This window comes from Trachypithecus francoisi, unplaced genomic scaffold, assembly GCF_009764315.1.
Source record: "Trachypithecus francoisi isolate TF-2019V2 unplaced genomic scaffold, Tfra_2.0 Lachesis_group19, whole genome shotgun sequence".
Classification (NCBI taxonomy): domain Eukaryota; kingdom Metazoa; phylum Chordata; class Mammalia; order Primates; family Cercopithecidae; genus Trachypithecus; species Trachypithecus francoisi.
In genome coordinates this window covers 18,625,929-18,642,159 of record NW_022681464.1, presented here as the reverse complement: position 1 = coordinate 18,642,159, position 16,231 = coordinate 18,625,929, and the positions used below count along the sequence as shown (strand labels likewise).

Genomic DNA, 16,231 nt, shown 5'->3' with positions numbered 1-16,231 from the left:
CCTCAGCCAGCAATCCATGCGTGTCAGAGACAGGAGCCTTGAAAGTTACAAAGCCACTCCTGTGCACACAGACCTGCCAACACTCTGCCCATGCCCATCCCTAGACACCCCCACACCTCGTACATGTGGGTGGATGTGACTAGGAATGTGTCTAGAGGCCTGAGATGGGGGATGAGAAGGTGGAACCACGATATGGCCATGCAGTGGGCTGCAGCCCGCTCTGTGCTGAGTGAGGTGGAGAGAAGCCTTCCTCTTGCCCCCTGGCCAAAGGTCCTCACATATTGCCCAAATCCCAAGCAGATAAGACATCTTTCTGTGCTGCTTACGAGCATTCAAGAGTACCTGGAGGGTAGCTGGAGATGGGTGTCCTGTGTCCTCTGGGTTTTGGGGACTCGTAACCTGGCTCACTGCTGAGCCTGGCCTGGGGCTGACCCTCCCCCTCCTTCTGAGGCCACTGCCGGCTTCTGCTCCCCCCACACCACTGTGCCCCAGTCTTCCCTCACCCACTGTCTTTAAGGCCTCACGCCCCCTCCTCCTGCTGCCGCTTCTCCCCTCACCTCTCTACTTTTCTCACCTCCTTCCCTTCTCTCCTCTCGTCCTGCCCGCTGCCATCACACCACCTTCTCCACCCCTCTCCCATTCCTTCTCTCTATTCCCCTATCCTGTTGCCTATTTCTTTAATCTTTTAAAATGTTCACTTCTCCCCCCTTCTCCTTCTCCCCAGAGGTATTTAATGGCTATTAAATTATTTTAAACTAACTTTCTTTAAAAAAAGCACACAGCTTGGTGATAGTGCTGACTCAGGGCCATCTCGCTGTTTAATATTGAATATGCAATTAATAGATAGATGTTTAGGTTTGGCTCTCCCCCCACCTCCCCCCACCCCCCACTTTCTGCTGCAAGAAGAATAAAAGAGCTGATTAATCTGGTTCGGGGCGAGTGTCAGCCGCAGGAGATATATGGGGGAAAGCCGATGAGGTTAGTATCTTGGAGTCAGAGAGCTATTGCCTCTGAGGCAAGTTCAGGGAGAGAAAGGTTTGAGTTAGAGCCCAGCATGGCCTTGCTGGGCAGAGAGGATTCCAGTCACCCCTCTCCAGTGCTGGAGAAAATGGCTTGGACTTTGACCTGCCTGCCCTGCACCAGATGGCGCCTCCTTGTGGCCCTCAGAGGCCTGGGTTGGTGGCCCTTGTTCATGCCATCCTCCCTTCTCCAGCTGTGTGATCTCCCACCTTCAAGACCAGAAGTGCCACCTCCCCTGAGGCCTCTGGCTGCCCCCGCCTGGGGGATCTCCTCTCCGGAACTGCTGCTGGCACCTACTATCCCAGCTTTCCTGCCCATCCCTGAGAGCTTACTTGTGCCACTGCCTCCTGGCCGGGCCGTGTGAATAGGGGGCTGCAGGTGGGTCACTGTGCGCCTGGGTGACGGTCTCCAGGAGACACGCCTCCCACTGCTGTGGGCCTCATGTGCCCTGGACGAGGCTGAGTGAGGATGGCACTCCTCTCACTGCCAAGGAAGGGACAGGAGCAGGCAGCACAAACCAGGTGGGCTTCGCTCACATGGGCCCCTCATGCCTGAAGCATCTTTACCCCTCAACCAACTGGACCTTGACTACCAGGGTCCTTAGGACCGGAGCACTCTGTGGGTGTGAGGAGGTGTGTCTGTGCCCTGGGCCATGGGATCCCTTTAGGCAGCACCAAGACACCAGCCCAAGCCCTAGTGGGTAGGATCTGAGGTCAAGTTTAGGAGGGGCAAGTCCTAGAGGCCTTGTGCCTGGGTCAGTGCCCTGCTGGGGCTGGAGGGCAAAGGCCTGACTGAGGGGATGAAGGAGTGTTCTGAGCAGGCCCAGGCCCCAAGGATGAGCGGATCACCAGCGGCCACACCACAGCACCCTCCAGGACAACTGGCTCTCCAAATTTGCAAGTAGCTTTTGCCTACTTGACTTTTTGCCCTTGATTTCCCGGTAAACTTTCTGAGGAAATGAAGGGGAGAGAAACTCCTCAGTTCCTGGCTGATCTAATGAGCAGGGAGAAACCTGGAACGCTGGGCCTGGGCCAGGGGAGGGTGGTGAACACAGACACTCAGGCCAGAGCCCAGGGCATGGCAGGGTTGGCAGAAGCTAAGAGCTCCTAGCCGGGAGGTGGAGGGCAGCTGTGACCGGCTGTCCCATCTTACTACCTGGACCCTCATACTGGACACCCCAGCCCTGGCGGGGGGAAGGGTAGGCTGGGGCCACTTTGGAGGCTGTACCTAATGTCACCTTCTCAGGGCAACAAAAGGCCCCAACTCCTTACGTTCCCCTTGGAGGCCTCATGGGTGTTCTCAACTTTTCTAAACCCTTTCTGGGCCGCTCCTGTCTCTGGCGGAAGAGCGGCCAAGGTCTCTCCCATTGTGGGAGGAAGCTGGCGGTGGGGAGCCACCGGCTGTCTGTCCTCTGGGAGTGTTCCACTTCTGTATGGCTGTTTGGCTCACTGCCTGGCTGTTCCTCTGTGGAAATTCAGGCTGGGGCCCCTTGCTGGTGGAAAGGACAGAGTCTCTACTGGGGGGTCCTTCACCTGCTCGGAGCCTCTGTTTGGCCCCCTTCCCCGGGGAAGTGCCTGAGAGCTCAGTTTAGAGCAGTGTCTGGGCAGGGCCCAGTGGGGATGAGGCTCAGTGTGAGTGCCGGGGGCTGGTGATCAGGAAGGACAATGCCTCCCTCCCCAAGGAGGTGGGCCTGGAAGGGGGCACCTGGCAGGAGCCTGCACATTCTTCTACCCTGTTGTGCTGGTGAGTCTGTCTCTCTCCCAGAGGTGAGGTGTGATGGACTCTGTACCACAGGGGCGGTTTGTTGTGGGAGGAGCTAGTGCCTGGGTAAGAGAGGCCTGATCTTGGAGGCTGGATGTATTTTCTTTGCCATGTCCTTGCCTTTCATTTTCTTTTAATGTCGGAGTGTGTTTGAATCTCATCTAGGGGCGCCTAGGGCCAGGGTTGTGCCTAGGGCTGGCCCTGGTTACTCTGTGACTGGGATGAGGAGGGAGGGGCAGTACAGACACACAGGCACTATGCCAAGAGGATGCTGTCACTTGGTGATGGAGCTGCCTCTGGCTGGCCATCTGCCTGGCCCTTTCAGGGGTGAGCCTCAAGGTGTGGCATTCCCTTACCCAGCCTCTCCACGGCCAGTCTCTGGCGGGCTTCACATTCTGGGACAAGTGTCTGTGGAGTGAGGTTGTGTCCTTCTCCTCTGTCCCTTTCCAGACGCCTGTCCGACTGCCTGCCTCTATCGCCAGGATCTCTGCCTCAGTGCTGGCCTTGAGTGCACACATTCCCATGGGCCACTCAGATTTGCCTCCTGTGGCCTGAATCCTCCTACGGCACAGTTACGACCACTTCCTGTCTCCTTTCTGACTGCACAAGCCCCATCACGGTGGGGTTTTCCTTGGCAACACCGAGGTAGGCACACCCTTTTTGGTGTTTTAACGGAGGGGAGAAGAATGCCCCGAGACATGGCACTTGTTTACTCAGAGAGGCAGAAACCCCACCGTCTGGAAGACCCCAATCGCCCCCCTTCCCTCATCTCTCCACACCAGTCACCCAGAGCTCCAAAGCTCTGTCTCCAACCCTCAGCCATGAGATCCCCAGAGGGGCAGGAGGAGGAGGCAGGGAGTCGCTGCATCACATTGCTGCATCGGGAAAAGGAGGGAGGAGTGAGAAGGGGAGGGAGGGGCAGAGACAAGTGGGCCCTCACGTGAAGGGGGCTGGCGCAGGCAGCTACTACCTCCTCGGCTCTCGCTGTCCGCAGGCTTCACCTGGATTGGCCGGTTCATCTGCAACAGAGCACAGGGGGACAGAGTTACAGCAGGCCTGTGGGTGAGGGGCAGACACCCAGCACTCAGGTGCACAGGTGGATGCAGGTACACAGACTGCATCCACAGACACACGCTCCCACACGCTGCTGCAAGCACACACACCTTCACCAAAGCGCTGCCCGTCTCCCCTCAACGGCACAGCCCCATGGCCCCATTCTTTCAGGAGGGTGTCTCTGGACAGGAGACCTTGAGGTGCCTCCTCCTCCTACTCCAAGCAAGTCCTGCTAGCCTTTGATAGCAGAATCTCAGGTTGACAGAAATGCTGCCTGTCCCTGTGTCGCACAGGCCTTTGTGTCCCCAAAGTACACCCTTGGCTCAGCCCTGGTTCACTCAAGACATCTGCCTTTATGGAAATGAGCTGTCGCTGGCTGCAGATGGACCCCACCCAGGCCAGGGCATCCAGCTTCATCCTAGCACCTACCAGCTGGTAGATGTGGCCTGTGGGTCAGGCGTGGCCAACGCTCTGGGCCATCCAGCTCCAAGGTTAAAGCAGAGTTCAGGGCTGTGGCTCCCGGTTGCAACTAGGGCCGTTCTCTCAGGGAGTGCGCAGAGTGGGCACAGCTACTTGTCCCCTGTGGTGTCTGGGTGCCAGGAGGACAGGAGAGCAACGCCTGACTCCCCTAGCCTGCCAGCCTGTCTTCCCTCTTGGGGATCTGTGTCAATGGCCCATTCAGGCCACTAGGGGTCTCTGGACTCCAAGCATCCCGGGCTTGGCTGCCTGGCTTCAAGGCTCACCGAGAGGCACCAGGGTGGGCTCTACAGCCCAGAGGTTTCAGCATGTTTTAAGCAATAAACATGAGGAGAATCATGCAAGCGGATTTGGACCTGATGTCTTCACCGGTGCTTCTGCCCTTATGCACCTCCCTGAGCCTTTCTTGCATCTGCATTTCTCTCACAAACTCAGACTCAGAGAGGCAGTGCGGCAGGTACAAACACCGCCATTTAAGAGATAAGAGGCTGAGGCCAAGAGGCATTCAGGTGCTTCCCAAGGCTACCATGTGGCAGGACACGGCTGGGAAACGGGGCCTGCGGGGAGATTTCTGCATATCTGTCCTGTGCTTTGAGACCTTCCATTGCCAATTCCCTCCCGTACAGCGGCTGGACCAGCCAGTCACAAGCTTCCTCCTGCCTTCTGGTCTAGGACTTGAAGTGAGTTTTGGCTGCATCAAGACAACTGGGTGGGGGAGTATGGGTGCCTGTGACTCAGCAAGGTGAGCACGAGGCCAGGGGAAGGGCAGAGCCGCGGCCAGGAAGGACAAAGATGGGAGGCAGGACGCAGCCGACAAGGAAGGAGGCACAGGTAGCCAGAGGCAGCAGGGGAGGATGCCGGGGCCAGCCCACCGAGAGGGACCAGGGTGTCATTGTTCACCACCAGGTCCCCACTTGACATCCCTTATGGAGATGAGGGGAAGCAAGGTGCTTTGTTCCCAAGTCCTGACAGCAGAGAACACTGCCGTGTTACAACAAACTCCAATCACAGGGAGAAGGAGGAGGAATGTAATGAAGTTCCTGGCTTCCCTGTGAACCAGCTCCTTTCCAGTCCTTGAGGGAAGGATCCAGAAGGCCACCCAGGCATCTGGCTATGGGAGAGGTGATTCAGGAGGGAGCCAGGTTGCTCCTGGTTCCCTGTCCAGTACTGTTTGGGACTCAGCATCTCACCCTTTCCTAGGCTGTCCTTCTGGAATGCCCCGCCCTCCTAGCCTTCCCTTCTCTGAAACCTGCGGCATTCTTCTCCCCCAAACAGGTCTTAAGGACTGACCTGGACCCAGTTCCAGCCCTGATGTTCTCTTGGACAGATTTCTACAGCTTTTCTGCTTATGTAATTTTACAATTCTCTGAGGTAGGGATTATTATATCCATCTTTTCAATGAGAAGAACAAAGCTCTGAGGAGCAGCGGAGCTGGGATTCAGCCAGGATGAGTAGGCACATGAGTGCTACCAATGCAATGGCCTTTGGCTTTGTCATATTTTATCTCATTTGACCTCAGCTGCTCCAGGAGCAGGGGACCAAGGAGGAAGTAAATGGGAAAAATACCCATCCCATAAAGGGAGACTGAGGCCAGGTTCTTTGGGCCAGCAAATCAAGTATCTTTTCTGCCTGACACCCCTGGCCAAAATCTGATCCCAACACCTCTTGCACCAGTCCCACCGCACATCCTGGCACCTTCCTCCCCCAGGTCCATTCCCTGGGCCTACAAGTTCCCTGCTGTCCCTCCCAGCCTCCTCCTCTTGACAGTCTATTCATGCTTTGAGCCTAGTCCACTTGGCTTCTGTTATGGACTGAAGTGTGTCCCCCCAAAATTCATATGGTGAAGCCCTAACCCCCAATGTTATTGTATCTGGAAATAGTGCCTTTAAGGAGGTACTTAAGGTTGAATGGAGTTATAAGAGTAGGGCCCTCATCCCATATGATTGATGTCCTCACAAGAAGAGGAAGAGACACCAGGAATGTGCACCCAGAGAAGGCCATAGGAGGACACAGCAAGAAGGCTGCCGTCTTCAAGCCAGGAAGAGAGCCCTCATCATAAACCAATCCTGCCCACGCCTTCATCTTGGACTTCCAACCTCCAGAGCTGTGAGAAATACATTTCCATTGTTTAAGCCATCTGGTCTGTGGTACTTTGCAATGACAGCTCTAACCAACAAATAAGCCCCCTAGTTCATGAAGCCTGATTGGTACCCCATTGGGAAGGGTACTACAAGGAGCTCCACATTTTCCATTAAAAAGGTACATTCAAGGCTGGAATTTGACTTGCAAGTGGGGGTGGAGCTTAGGCAGCCCAGGCCTCCCCAAGGATCCACAACACCCCTGAGAACAGGAACAGTTGCTACACGCATCGCATTGCTAGATCATCACAACTTCTCCTATGATGTATGCAAATAAAGGAAATGGAGTTTCAGATAGGTTAAGAAGTTAGCCTGAGGTCACAAAGGTTGTAAATGGTGATATCAAGATGAACCCAGGACTCCTGACATCTGTCTACTCATTTAGGAGATGCTGGGAGCAGGTGGAATGGGCTTGGGATGGTCCAGGAAAGTTCCAAGCAGAGGCCAGGGGGGTGGGGGGAAAAGAGAGGGGCAGGGAGCCAGATGGGGAATTCAGGCTTCCCCTGCAAGGAAGGGAGGAAGGCCTGGCTAACAAGGGGCAGGCAGAGGAGTGTGAACCAGAATCTGTTGGGCTCTGTCCCAACTGGGAAGTGATGCCATTCCTGGGGCCAGAGCATGCTAGGCAGACCCCACATCCCTAGGGGCCTCATCCTGTGTGGGAGGAAGGCTGGGACCACTGGAGGAGACTCCTTTCCTGGCACCTCGTTTCTGTGTTTTATGGCCAGTCTTCTCTAGTTGGGCCCGAGAGCAGCTGGGGTGAGTCCTGCGGATTGGCACGGCCAGGGTAGAGCTATTTCTGATATGATGGGTCCCATTTTCCATGGTAAATTAAACTGGGCAAATGAAATCTCCCTGTGTGTGCAGGCTTCCGCCCTAGAGGCCACCCCAGTCGTAGGCAGCCAGCCCACTGTCCTTGGTACCTGGGCGCCTGTTACGCTTTGGCCTAGCATCCCTGCCCCAGGAGCCCTCCCAACCAGACGGTCCCTGCATGGTACAGGCAGACCTCCTCCATGGTGTGGTGTTGTGCTCACCCCTCACACACAGGCCCCTCTGCTTCTCTCCAGTTTTACTGTGGGCTTTCTGACGGCAGGAACATGGGGTCTTATCCAGCCTCCCAGCTGCCTTCAGCCATGGGCTAGGCACCTACGGGGTGCTCTAAACAGATTGGTAAAGGAGAATTGAATTGGTTCCCATGCAGCCATGGCTCCTGGGGTCATTTTTCATGTCCCATTATGATCTGATGGTGGTCAGCATCCAGACAGCCTTTGAGGGGCTTGTCAGAGAGGTGCTGGGCTAGATGGTGAGATAATATACGGCCCTGTGCTTTCTTAATTCTCAGCAGAAATAAAGTGTCAGGCTTGGTTGGGAAGATTTCTCAGCTGGAGCAGGCTCTGTACAGGTGGCCCCGGCCTGAAGGGAAACCTCCCTCCCTCCCCTAGTCCTCGGCCAGCCTCACCCAGCCCTGATTCTGCCCTGAAGAGGGAGGAGGATGGAGCACATCTGTCCTGGGAGAGGAGCCTGGGCCAGGCAACAGAGATGGGGAGAGAACGAGGCAGAGCACGATGACAGAGCAAGGGGAGAGGTGAAGAGAATGCCAGAGAGGGCAAGGGTGAAGGAGAGCAGAGGGGTCAGGGCAAGAGCCAGGAGAGGAGGGAAGAGCCAAGAGTGAAGCCAGGAGGAAGACCAGAAGGCCGGGAACCATCTCCTTGCCCTGCTTGTAACTTTGCCCCCTGGGACCCTGGCCATTGCCTCAGGACCCCTTTGGTGCTTTTCCTGCCCCCGTCTCTGCTCCTCTGTCAGCCACTCCTCTCCACTAGCGTGTTGTCCTCCCCGCAGGGCCCTGGGGCTTATGGCTGCTGGGAATCCGGACTGGGGCACAGGAGCCTTCCTTGCCGATTCTCTTTCAGAGATGTCCTCAGTGTCCCCATGGATGCCCCATGGCCTTCAGTTGGTGTCCTCCTCCAGGTGCCCGAAGGGGGTTTGGTGAGCCAGACCTGCCTTCCCTGGGTCAGGAACAGCTACCTGCAGCTTCTCTGGAGGCTCCTGGGGTCAGTCCTCTGGGGACATCACAAACCCTTGCAGACTGTGTTTCTACTTCCAGCCGAGCGCCCCTCTGGGGAAATGAGTGGGCCTGGCCCAGACCTAGAGCTGTCTCTGCTCCCGCCTGTGGCGGGGGTGGGCAGGTGGATGGCTGCTTTCCTCTTCCACTCAGGCTCTGCCTCCCTTCCCCCTCCCCATCCCTCTGCCACTTTTTGCATCAACACATATCCATGCATTAAACAAGACATTCCATTAATTTCTTCATCATCATAACTTAAGCTGGGACATACCCTTTAAATATTCATTCAGCTATGAAAACCGGGCATTAAAATTTTAATAATGTCAAGCTCATTTGAACCAGCCTCCTTGGGGACGATTACGATACAATTAGAATAAATACGATGATTGAGCTGGTCGAAAGGCTTCACCTGTCCAGTGTGGCTCCCTGTGGAAGGGGAGGCCTGTGGCTCGTGGGCACACAGACAGACAGACAGGCCAAGCTTCTCTTTCCTGACTCCCTCCCAACCTCGCCGCTTCCCCTGCCTCCTCTTGCATCTGGTTCTGGTTCTGGTTCTGTGCTGCCAAGTTTACTCCCACCAGCCTCTGCAGGTCTCTGCTGCCTCCTTCCCCGAGGACCAGGGCACAGGGAGCCCCTCCCTGTCTGAGAAGGTGGCCCTGATTCACCCCACCGGTTCCTACTACTCTTTCCTGGTCCTGATATGACCTGGGCTAGCTCACTGGGCTGGTGAGTGACATTTTCCTGCCTATACACATCTCTTCTCCCTACCTTACTAGGGAGGGAGAGAGAGAAAGGAAGATGGAGATGGAGAGAGACTTACTTCACAAAAAAGAGCAGAGATCTGGGCCCTACTCACAGATCCCCAGAGGCAACCTCAGGACTGTGCTTCTTCCCTGGAGTACATGTGTGCACCTGATTAGTGGTATGTGACATCACAGACATCCTAAAAGAATTCACTGTGGAGGGAGCGGAGGGATTCGGATTGAACGAGATCATAGAAGAAATGTGAAGAGCAGGTTCTCAACAAAGGTCAGCCTGCACTGGAAGGTGGGGACCAATGCCCTGCAGGGAGCTGGGGAGAGGGAGGATAGACGCTGACGGCTGAGGTGACTGGCCCACGGGATGGCCAGAATGCTCTCCAGAGTGACTATTCAAACATCAGAGCTGAGGGTCCTTCTGGTTCCTTTTGGGACATGTTGGAGCCTGAAGATACCTGGCTCCCTGCTCAGCAGAAGGGCTCACCTCACCAAGCTTCAGAGGAATACCACTGGAGGCACAGATTCGTATCTTCCCAAAACAGACATAATTTGCAGCCTTCACCAGGAAGGCAGCTCTTACCTCCCCATTCCTGTGTGGTCTCTGAGGAGGGGTAGTCCTTGACCACCTACTTGTGGATGCGCTTGTGTGGACTTGGCCCTGCTCGTCATCTACCCTGGTGTTTTAGGACAACACCAGTTCGTATCCACCCAGAGAACTCAGGTTTTATGCTCTGCCCTCCAACCCCACCCCAGCACACAGGATGGTCATGGAAACAGTGAATCAGCAGACCAGCACGCTACAGCTCACTGGGAGGGTCTGTGTCCTAATCCCACCAGCGTCACTGCTCTGAGAAAACAGACATAATTTGCAGGACCCGTTGTTCCAAGCGCCAAAATAAAAAGTGTCATTACAGTAACAAAATATAAAGCCTTTTTCCTTTCCTTCTTGGTCTTGCTCACTCTCTCAACTTGTCCTGGGATTTTTTTATTTGCTATTTGATGTCACTTTAAGTAAAGAAAACTATAAATTTTAAATTATTAGCACAGACTTTACAGTTCATCTTTATTTTGTGCAATGCCAGTTTTAAATGCAAATATCAGAGCATTTACCTCCTATGCAGAGACACCAAAATTTCACAGTTTGTATTTTGTGGCTTATGCCTGGAGGGTGCCTTCAGCTGGAAAAGCAAGCCAAACTCAGGAATGCTGCAAGAGAGGTCCCCCAGGCAGGAGAAGTTCCCAAGGGATTTCTGCCTCAGACACAGGGACCTTCACAGGCCCCTGGAGTCCCAACCTGGGATACAGCTTGGGCCTGAGGATTGCTGGGCTCCCTTCTCATTGGCCGTGGACTGATGTGTCAAGTCCCAGCTGAAGGTGGGCTCTGAGACGTAGAGCCAGACATCACCTCTTCCCATGGGCCCAAGGCCCTAACCCATAGTGGACAGGAAACTTTCAAGGGTGTTGTAAACTCTCTGCCTGGGACATACTAGGTATCTGGGCAATAGGTTCATCTTTGCTGAGTCATGGCCCCTTTTGACTGGTCAGATGTGGCATAGCATGGCCAGCCTGGGCTACCATAGGGTGAATGTGACCAACGCTGACCCCCTTAACCTGTGCCTAGGCCACTGCTGACTGGTACAAAGGAAACCAATGGTTGCAGGTGGGACACTGGACATGGGTGGACCGGGCAGGTGGAGAGAGGCTGAACTGTGCATGAGCAGAGACTCCAAGCCCCATGGACTTCACTCGCAAAGCACACGTTCAAAGATTAAGTGTTAAGAATTTAAAGATGGAGATTGCAGGGCATGAAACTCAAGCGTGGGAATCTTCTGAGTGTGGGCCCTGTGTGACAGCACGGATTGCCTGCCCATGACTCTGACCTGGGGCTGCCTTTCTGGGTCCCCATCTTCATCTGCGCACACCAGACATCAGGCGTTTTGTGGATCATCAGGTGTTTTAAGCATTGCTTAGGTCTGTGCACTAGTGCCATCTCCAGAAAGATCATCAGTCCATCTTTTAAAGATAAGCTTTGTACGATTTTGAGGGGATAGACCAACAATTTTCAGCCATAGGGATAAAAACCTGGTGATGCAACCAACTCGATAAGGACAGAGAACTCACCAGTGAGCTTGTGGGGATCAAAGGTGGGTTTGCTCTCCAGAGACCCTGCCCTCCATCAGAAATTTGTCTTCCCGGAGCTTAGCAAATTGTAATTAACAAATTAATTAATGATGAAATTATTTGTTTAAAGCCCCAGGAGGGCAGGGTCTGAAGAACAGGCCCTGTTGAATTCCAGGGGCTGTGCTTAGTAGGCTTGGAGTCGCTGTGGGAGGAAAGAATGAACTCTTGCCTGAGGGCTTCCGCAGTCCCCTAGTGAGACCAGATCCCAGGGGAACCGCAGAAGCGGCACACATTATTCCTAGCTTGTTGTAAATATATTAATGCTTTAATTACCTCCTTAATAAATCGCATATGGTGTGTTCCATAGAGAGGGGTTAGAGACTCAAGAAATCTCATCTGTTGTCAGCATAAAATTCGGACTCCAGGACAGCCTCAGCAGTGATTTCAGAGACACCTGACAGATTTATGGATTTATTTGTCTGTTTGTCTCCACCCTGAGGAGTTCCTGAGGCCCACGCAGGGCCCAGCATGGCCCCGATGCACAGTAGATGGTCAGGAAGTACTGAGCAAATGATGACTGAATCCTCCATCACACCCTGTCATGGCCCTCATTCCCTCCTGCCTTATCTGTGCCCTTGCAGCAAGAGTGCCCAGAGGCCAGAAGTGGGTCACCACCGGACAGCCTTGTTTCCAGCCCAAAGAGAAAGGCCCTTTAATCCTCCCTCCTCCAGCAAAGTGGCGTGTTTCACCTTTGGATTAGGAAGGGTTTATTGAAGCGGTGGCGATCATCGTTTAGAGAGACAGCCAGTGAGCACCGACCAGACAGAAGAACCGGAGGTTATTGTTAAAATATGCAAATCCAGAGTCTATTAAAATGCAAACCCTCCAGATAAGATTTTTTAATAAATCTGGTCTCTGCTCCCACTCCCCACTCTGAGGAGGCCATCTGATGCTTGTCAGGTCAGGACACATACCAGCATGTAGGCTCTGTCTGCTCTTCACCCCTCTCATTCAGACTTCCAGTGCTGCGCTGCCTGGGTGGGGCTGGCTGTCCCTTCTTTCCCCGACGCCCTGTCCCTCAAACAAAGCACTTGAGGTCATGTCAGGGTAATCTGCAGACAGGTCTCACCATCTCCCCATACTGGCTGCATTCCATTTTTCACCTTTCCTCTCATAGCTGTGTCTGCAAAATGAAGTCACAAGCCTTTGCCTCCTCCTCCAGCAAGCCTTCTGTGATTGGGTCCACACAGTTACACTTATCGTCTTTCCAGTCATCGCCTCTGGACTCACTTTCTGTCAAAAGTAGCCCTCAAGGGGATGATGGGAAGGTCGCTGAGAAGCTGCACAGGCTCCAGAGTATGATAATGATATGGCAGGGATTCAGACTGGACCTGGGCATGCTGGCTTTGAGTCAGGGTGGAAGGAGTCAGGTGTGTGGGTTGGTGCTGTGTGCCTGGCTGGGGGTGTGCACTCGGGTCTTGGAGGCATGAGTGAACTGTAGTGGGAGAGGGTTTTCAAGTCCTTCCCATGCTGCAGACCTTCTGCTGACCTCATGACGGGGCTCAAGTCCTTCAGTCCTTCCTGAAACCTGATGAGTCAGGTGAGCAAACTCATGGGGTGGGCAGGGTGTGGATGGGGTGGGGGTGGGAATAACCACCAAAGACCTGGAAGAGAGTGGAGGGAAGTGCCAGCAGGGTGTGAAAGCTCGTGCGGCAAGTCGCCAAGGGTGGGAGGACAGGCAGGCAGGTGGAGGTGAGGAGGATCTGGTGTGGCCGCAGAGGATCTGGTGTGGCCGTGGAGGGTCTGAGCTTTTAGAGTGGGCAGCGGGAGCTCCTGTTAGTTTGCAAACAGCATTGCACTAGGACCACGTTTGGAAAGAGCAAGGAGGCAGCTGCGTGTGCAGGAGGTCAGAGGTGACTGGACAGAGGTGCCCGAGACACCAGGTAAATGTTTGTTCAGTTCAAGAATGACCAGCAGCACCTTGGCACCAGGTGCCTTCCCCACCTGTGGGAAGACAGGAGCCTAAAGCTTATGCATAAGAGGTGTTTGATGAATTGGCCCAAATTTCCCCAGGTTGCCTTTCATTCTGGGTTGTGGAATGACCCCTCACTCCAGTCCAAGCCAGGCCTTGCCCACCTTCCACTTGCAAAGGGTCTGGAGGGTGTGGGTTGGGACGCAGTGGCCTCGGTCCAGGCGGCACCCTTTGCAGCCCACATAGCCTCATTGGTACAGCCCCCCACAAATAGGCCCAGGCAGTTGCTATGCAACAGGCTGCTCCGCTCGTCAGTGTCCAGAAAGAAGCAGCCAGCAGCCCTGACAGAGCCTGCAGGTGGGCCGGCTGGGGCTGCCTGCTCCTCCTTCTCTCTGCTCTCACCACTCTCTCCCATCCTTCTCCAAGCCTCCACCCTCTCCTATCTCTCTACAAAATGCTTTCCCCTCACCTAAGTGGCAGGGCTGGGTTGGCACAAACAAAAGAGGTGCCCCTCACAGTGGTCAAAAGTCTCTCAAGAGGTCCAGCCCCAAGCCCACTGCTGGTTTCCTAGGGGGAGGGAGGGAGCCCCTCCCTGCTAGGGGTTTGGAGCCATATTTGTGGGTAGATGCTTCCCGCGCATGGCAGGTAAGGTAGAGGGACACCATGAAAATCACCAAGACGGAACTGGTGGACCCGTGACCATGCTGCCGCTGGGCTTATGTGACCCCACCTCTCAGCCAGAGCTCCCTGAGGCCTGCACTGCCAAGGGCAGAGGGCTCTTTGTCTCCAAGCCCCACGTCCGTTTTGCTGCTCCCGCAAACACGCCAGGGCTGCACTGGCAAGGGTGGGAGGATCCTTGTGGTCTTAATTAAGATCTGCTGCCGTGGTAACCAAGCTAATTAGCCGGCATGGCCAGGCTGGGTCACTAACCCTCTTCAGGGTGGGGGAGTGAGGGCGTGCAATTTTTTAAGTAACAGTGGTGGATAGATAATTCTGATGAAACAGGCCCTGATTTAGTTGTGAGGCCTGGATTTCGGTCTTAACTCTGCCATATACTTGCTCATACAAGGCAGGGCTGTTACTTAACCTCTGAGAGGCATATCCGGCATATCCACATATCCCCTCATGGGGTGTGGAGGGGATTAAATGTGATTGCTCAGGCCAAGCTCTGAGCATCATGCCTGGCACCACGAAATAAGCGACAGCTACCCTCTCCCTCCTGCCCTTCAACCCCCTTCTCTCTCCCCTCCCCCTCGTCCCCCTGTTCCTATTTCTCCTCCTCTCACACCTTCCCTGCCTTTCTTAGTATTTCTGTCACCTTTGAGGAATACCTGACATTTCATATTTTCCTTTCCACTCTGGAATACTCAGGCTCTTTTGGACTCTGCTGAACTGAAGATGTTGGACTCTGTGGGGAAGAGCTGAGAATGGGGTGGGGAGGCCACGCCTCACAGAGAGGCAAGATGCACCCTGAACTTGGGTTCTCATAGCCCCATTCTGCCTGCGCTGCCTCTCCTCCACCCTGCCCCAGCTCTGCCCTCTCTGCTTGGTCTACCAGCACTGAAGCTGTTGTGATGGGCCACGAACTCCATCCATCCATCCATCCATCCATCCATCCATCCATCCATCACTTACTGAGCACCTCTGTGTGCCAGGCCCTGTTCTGTAGAATTGGGTGGCACAGCAAACATGAGTGGCTCTTCCCCGCAGGAGCCACCACCCAGTATCCAGAAGGGCCTTGCTGGGAGGGCACTGAATCCGTCTTTCCTGGGCGCTGGCTGTGCACTGTAGTCTGATTCCCTGAATGCCCAGCCACGCAGTCCTGCACTTGACCTCCCACTCTCCTGGAAGTCCCTTCTTTACCTCTGATGTATGGCTCTTGGGTATTTGCTCACATACCTATAGTGTTGGAGTTAGGCTCCCTCTAGCATGGGGCGTCCTAATCCAGGATGGCCAGCTCTAGTGATTAGAAAGGAGACGTTTCTAGCCCCAACTCATCTCCCATGCATTTCCCCTCATCCACCCTGCCTGGTACCAGCGCCCCACTGCGCAACTCAAGCCCATCTTTCAGAGGCTGCCCCCAGTGCTGGGCCACTATGTAGCCCTGAGGTTTTATTGTCTTCCTTCTAAACTCTCAGGCCTCCATTCACCCCTGGGTTTCTGGGCCTGTCACCCTGACAGCTGACAACCATCTAGGAGCCCTCAGATGTGGGGTCCTGGGCCTGGCAAGAGGCTCTCTTCATCTGTGACTGGCCCTTCCCAGCCCACAGTGGGACCACTGCCTTCGGAGATTTAGAGCACACTGGCTGGGTGGGAGTGAGAAGGGGGTGACACTGTGGCCCCTGGAGGCTGGACGGAGACCCTTGTCTGTATTATCCAGGGCCCAGTCTCCCTTCCCCATCCAAGCCCTCCCCTGTGTAACTGTTCCCTCCACTCCCCCGGCACTGTGGACTCTGTTTGTAAGCTGAGCCTCTCCACGGCCAGGAGAGGGGTCCTGGTTCCACCCTCACCCGGCTCTGACCCGGGGGGACAGCTCCTTTCTCTCTCCTGTGGCTCCTGGGCCTCAGTCCTAGGCCTGGCGAGAGCAGGAGCGAGTCCCCAGGCATGTTAAAAGAAAAAACAAGGCCCACACCAAGTAAATGACAAATCGAGAGGAAATTGCTCTTAATCCCCACGCCACAGCCTGATGATGCCGGCCAAGCGCAAACCTGAGTCATCCTAGAAATGGCACCGACATTGCTTTTTGGAATTTGTTTTGTCTCTGGGCTTTAGATTTAATCACTCCCTCTCTCCTCCCTCCCTCTGCTCTCCCCTCCCTCCCTCTGCCCCTTGCCCTCCCGTTTTCTAACATGAGCCTGCACCACCAGCTCGT

General features: G+C 54.7%; 1 protein-coding gene across 37 annotated transcripts in view; it reads right to left on the bottom strand.

The window, feature by feature from the left end:
- The window catches only part of CELF4 (CUGBP Elav-like family member 4), a 320,371-nt gene that overhangs the window by 74,676 nt on the left and 229,464 nt on the right, over window positions 1-16,231 (bottom strand). For 20 of the 37 annotated variants that reach the window (XR_004429188.1, XR_004429189.1, XR_004429194.1 and 17 more), the window contains exon 3: window positions 3,722-3,800. Coding sequence is in view for 29 of the 37 variants with exons in the window: in XM_033177901.1 (XP_033033792.1) it covers window positions 3,722-3,800 (79 nt within the window). In the remaining 8 variants the exon portion in view is untranslated. The remainder of the gene's footprint in view (window positions 1-3,721; window positions 3,801-16,231) is intronic. The other 17 variants (XR_004429192.1, XR_004429193.1, XR_004429195.1 and 14 more) reach the window with 1 other exon arrangement.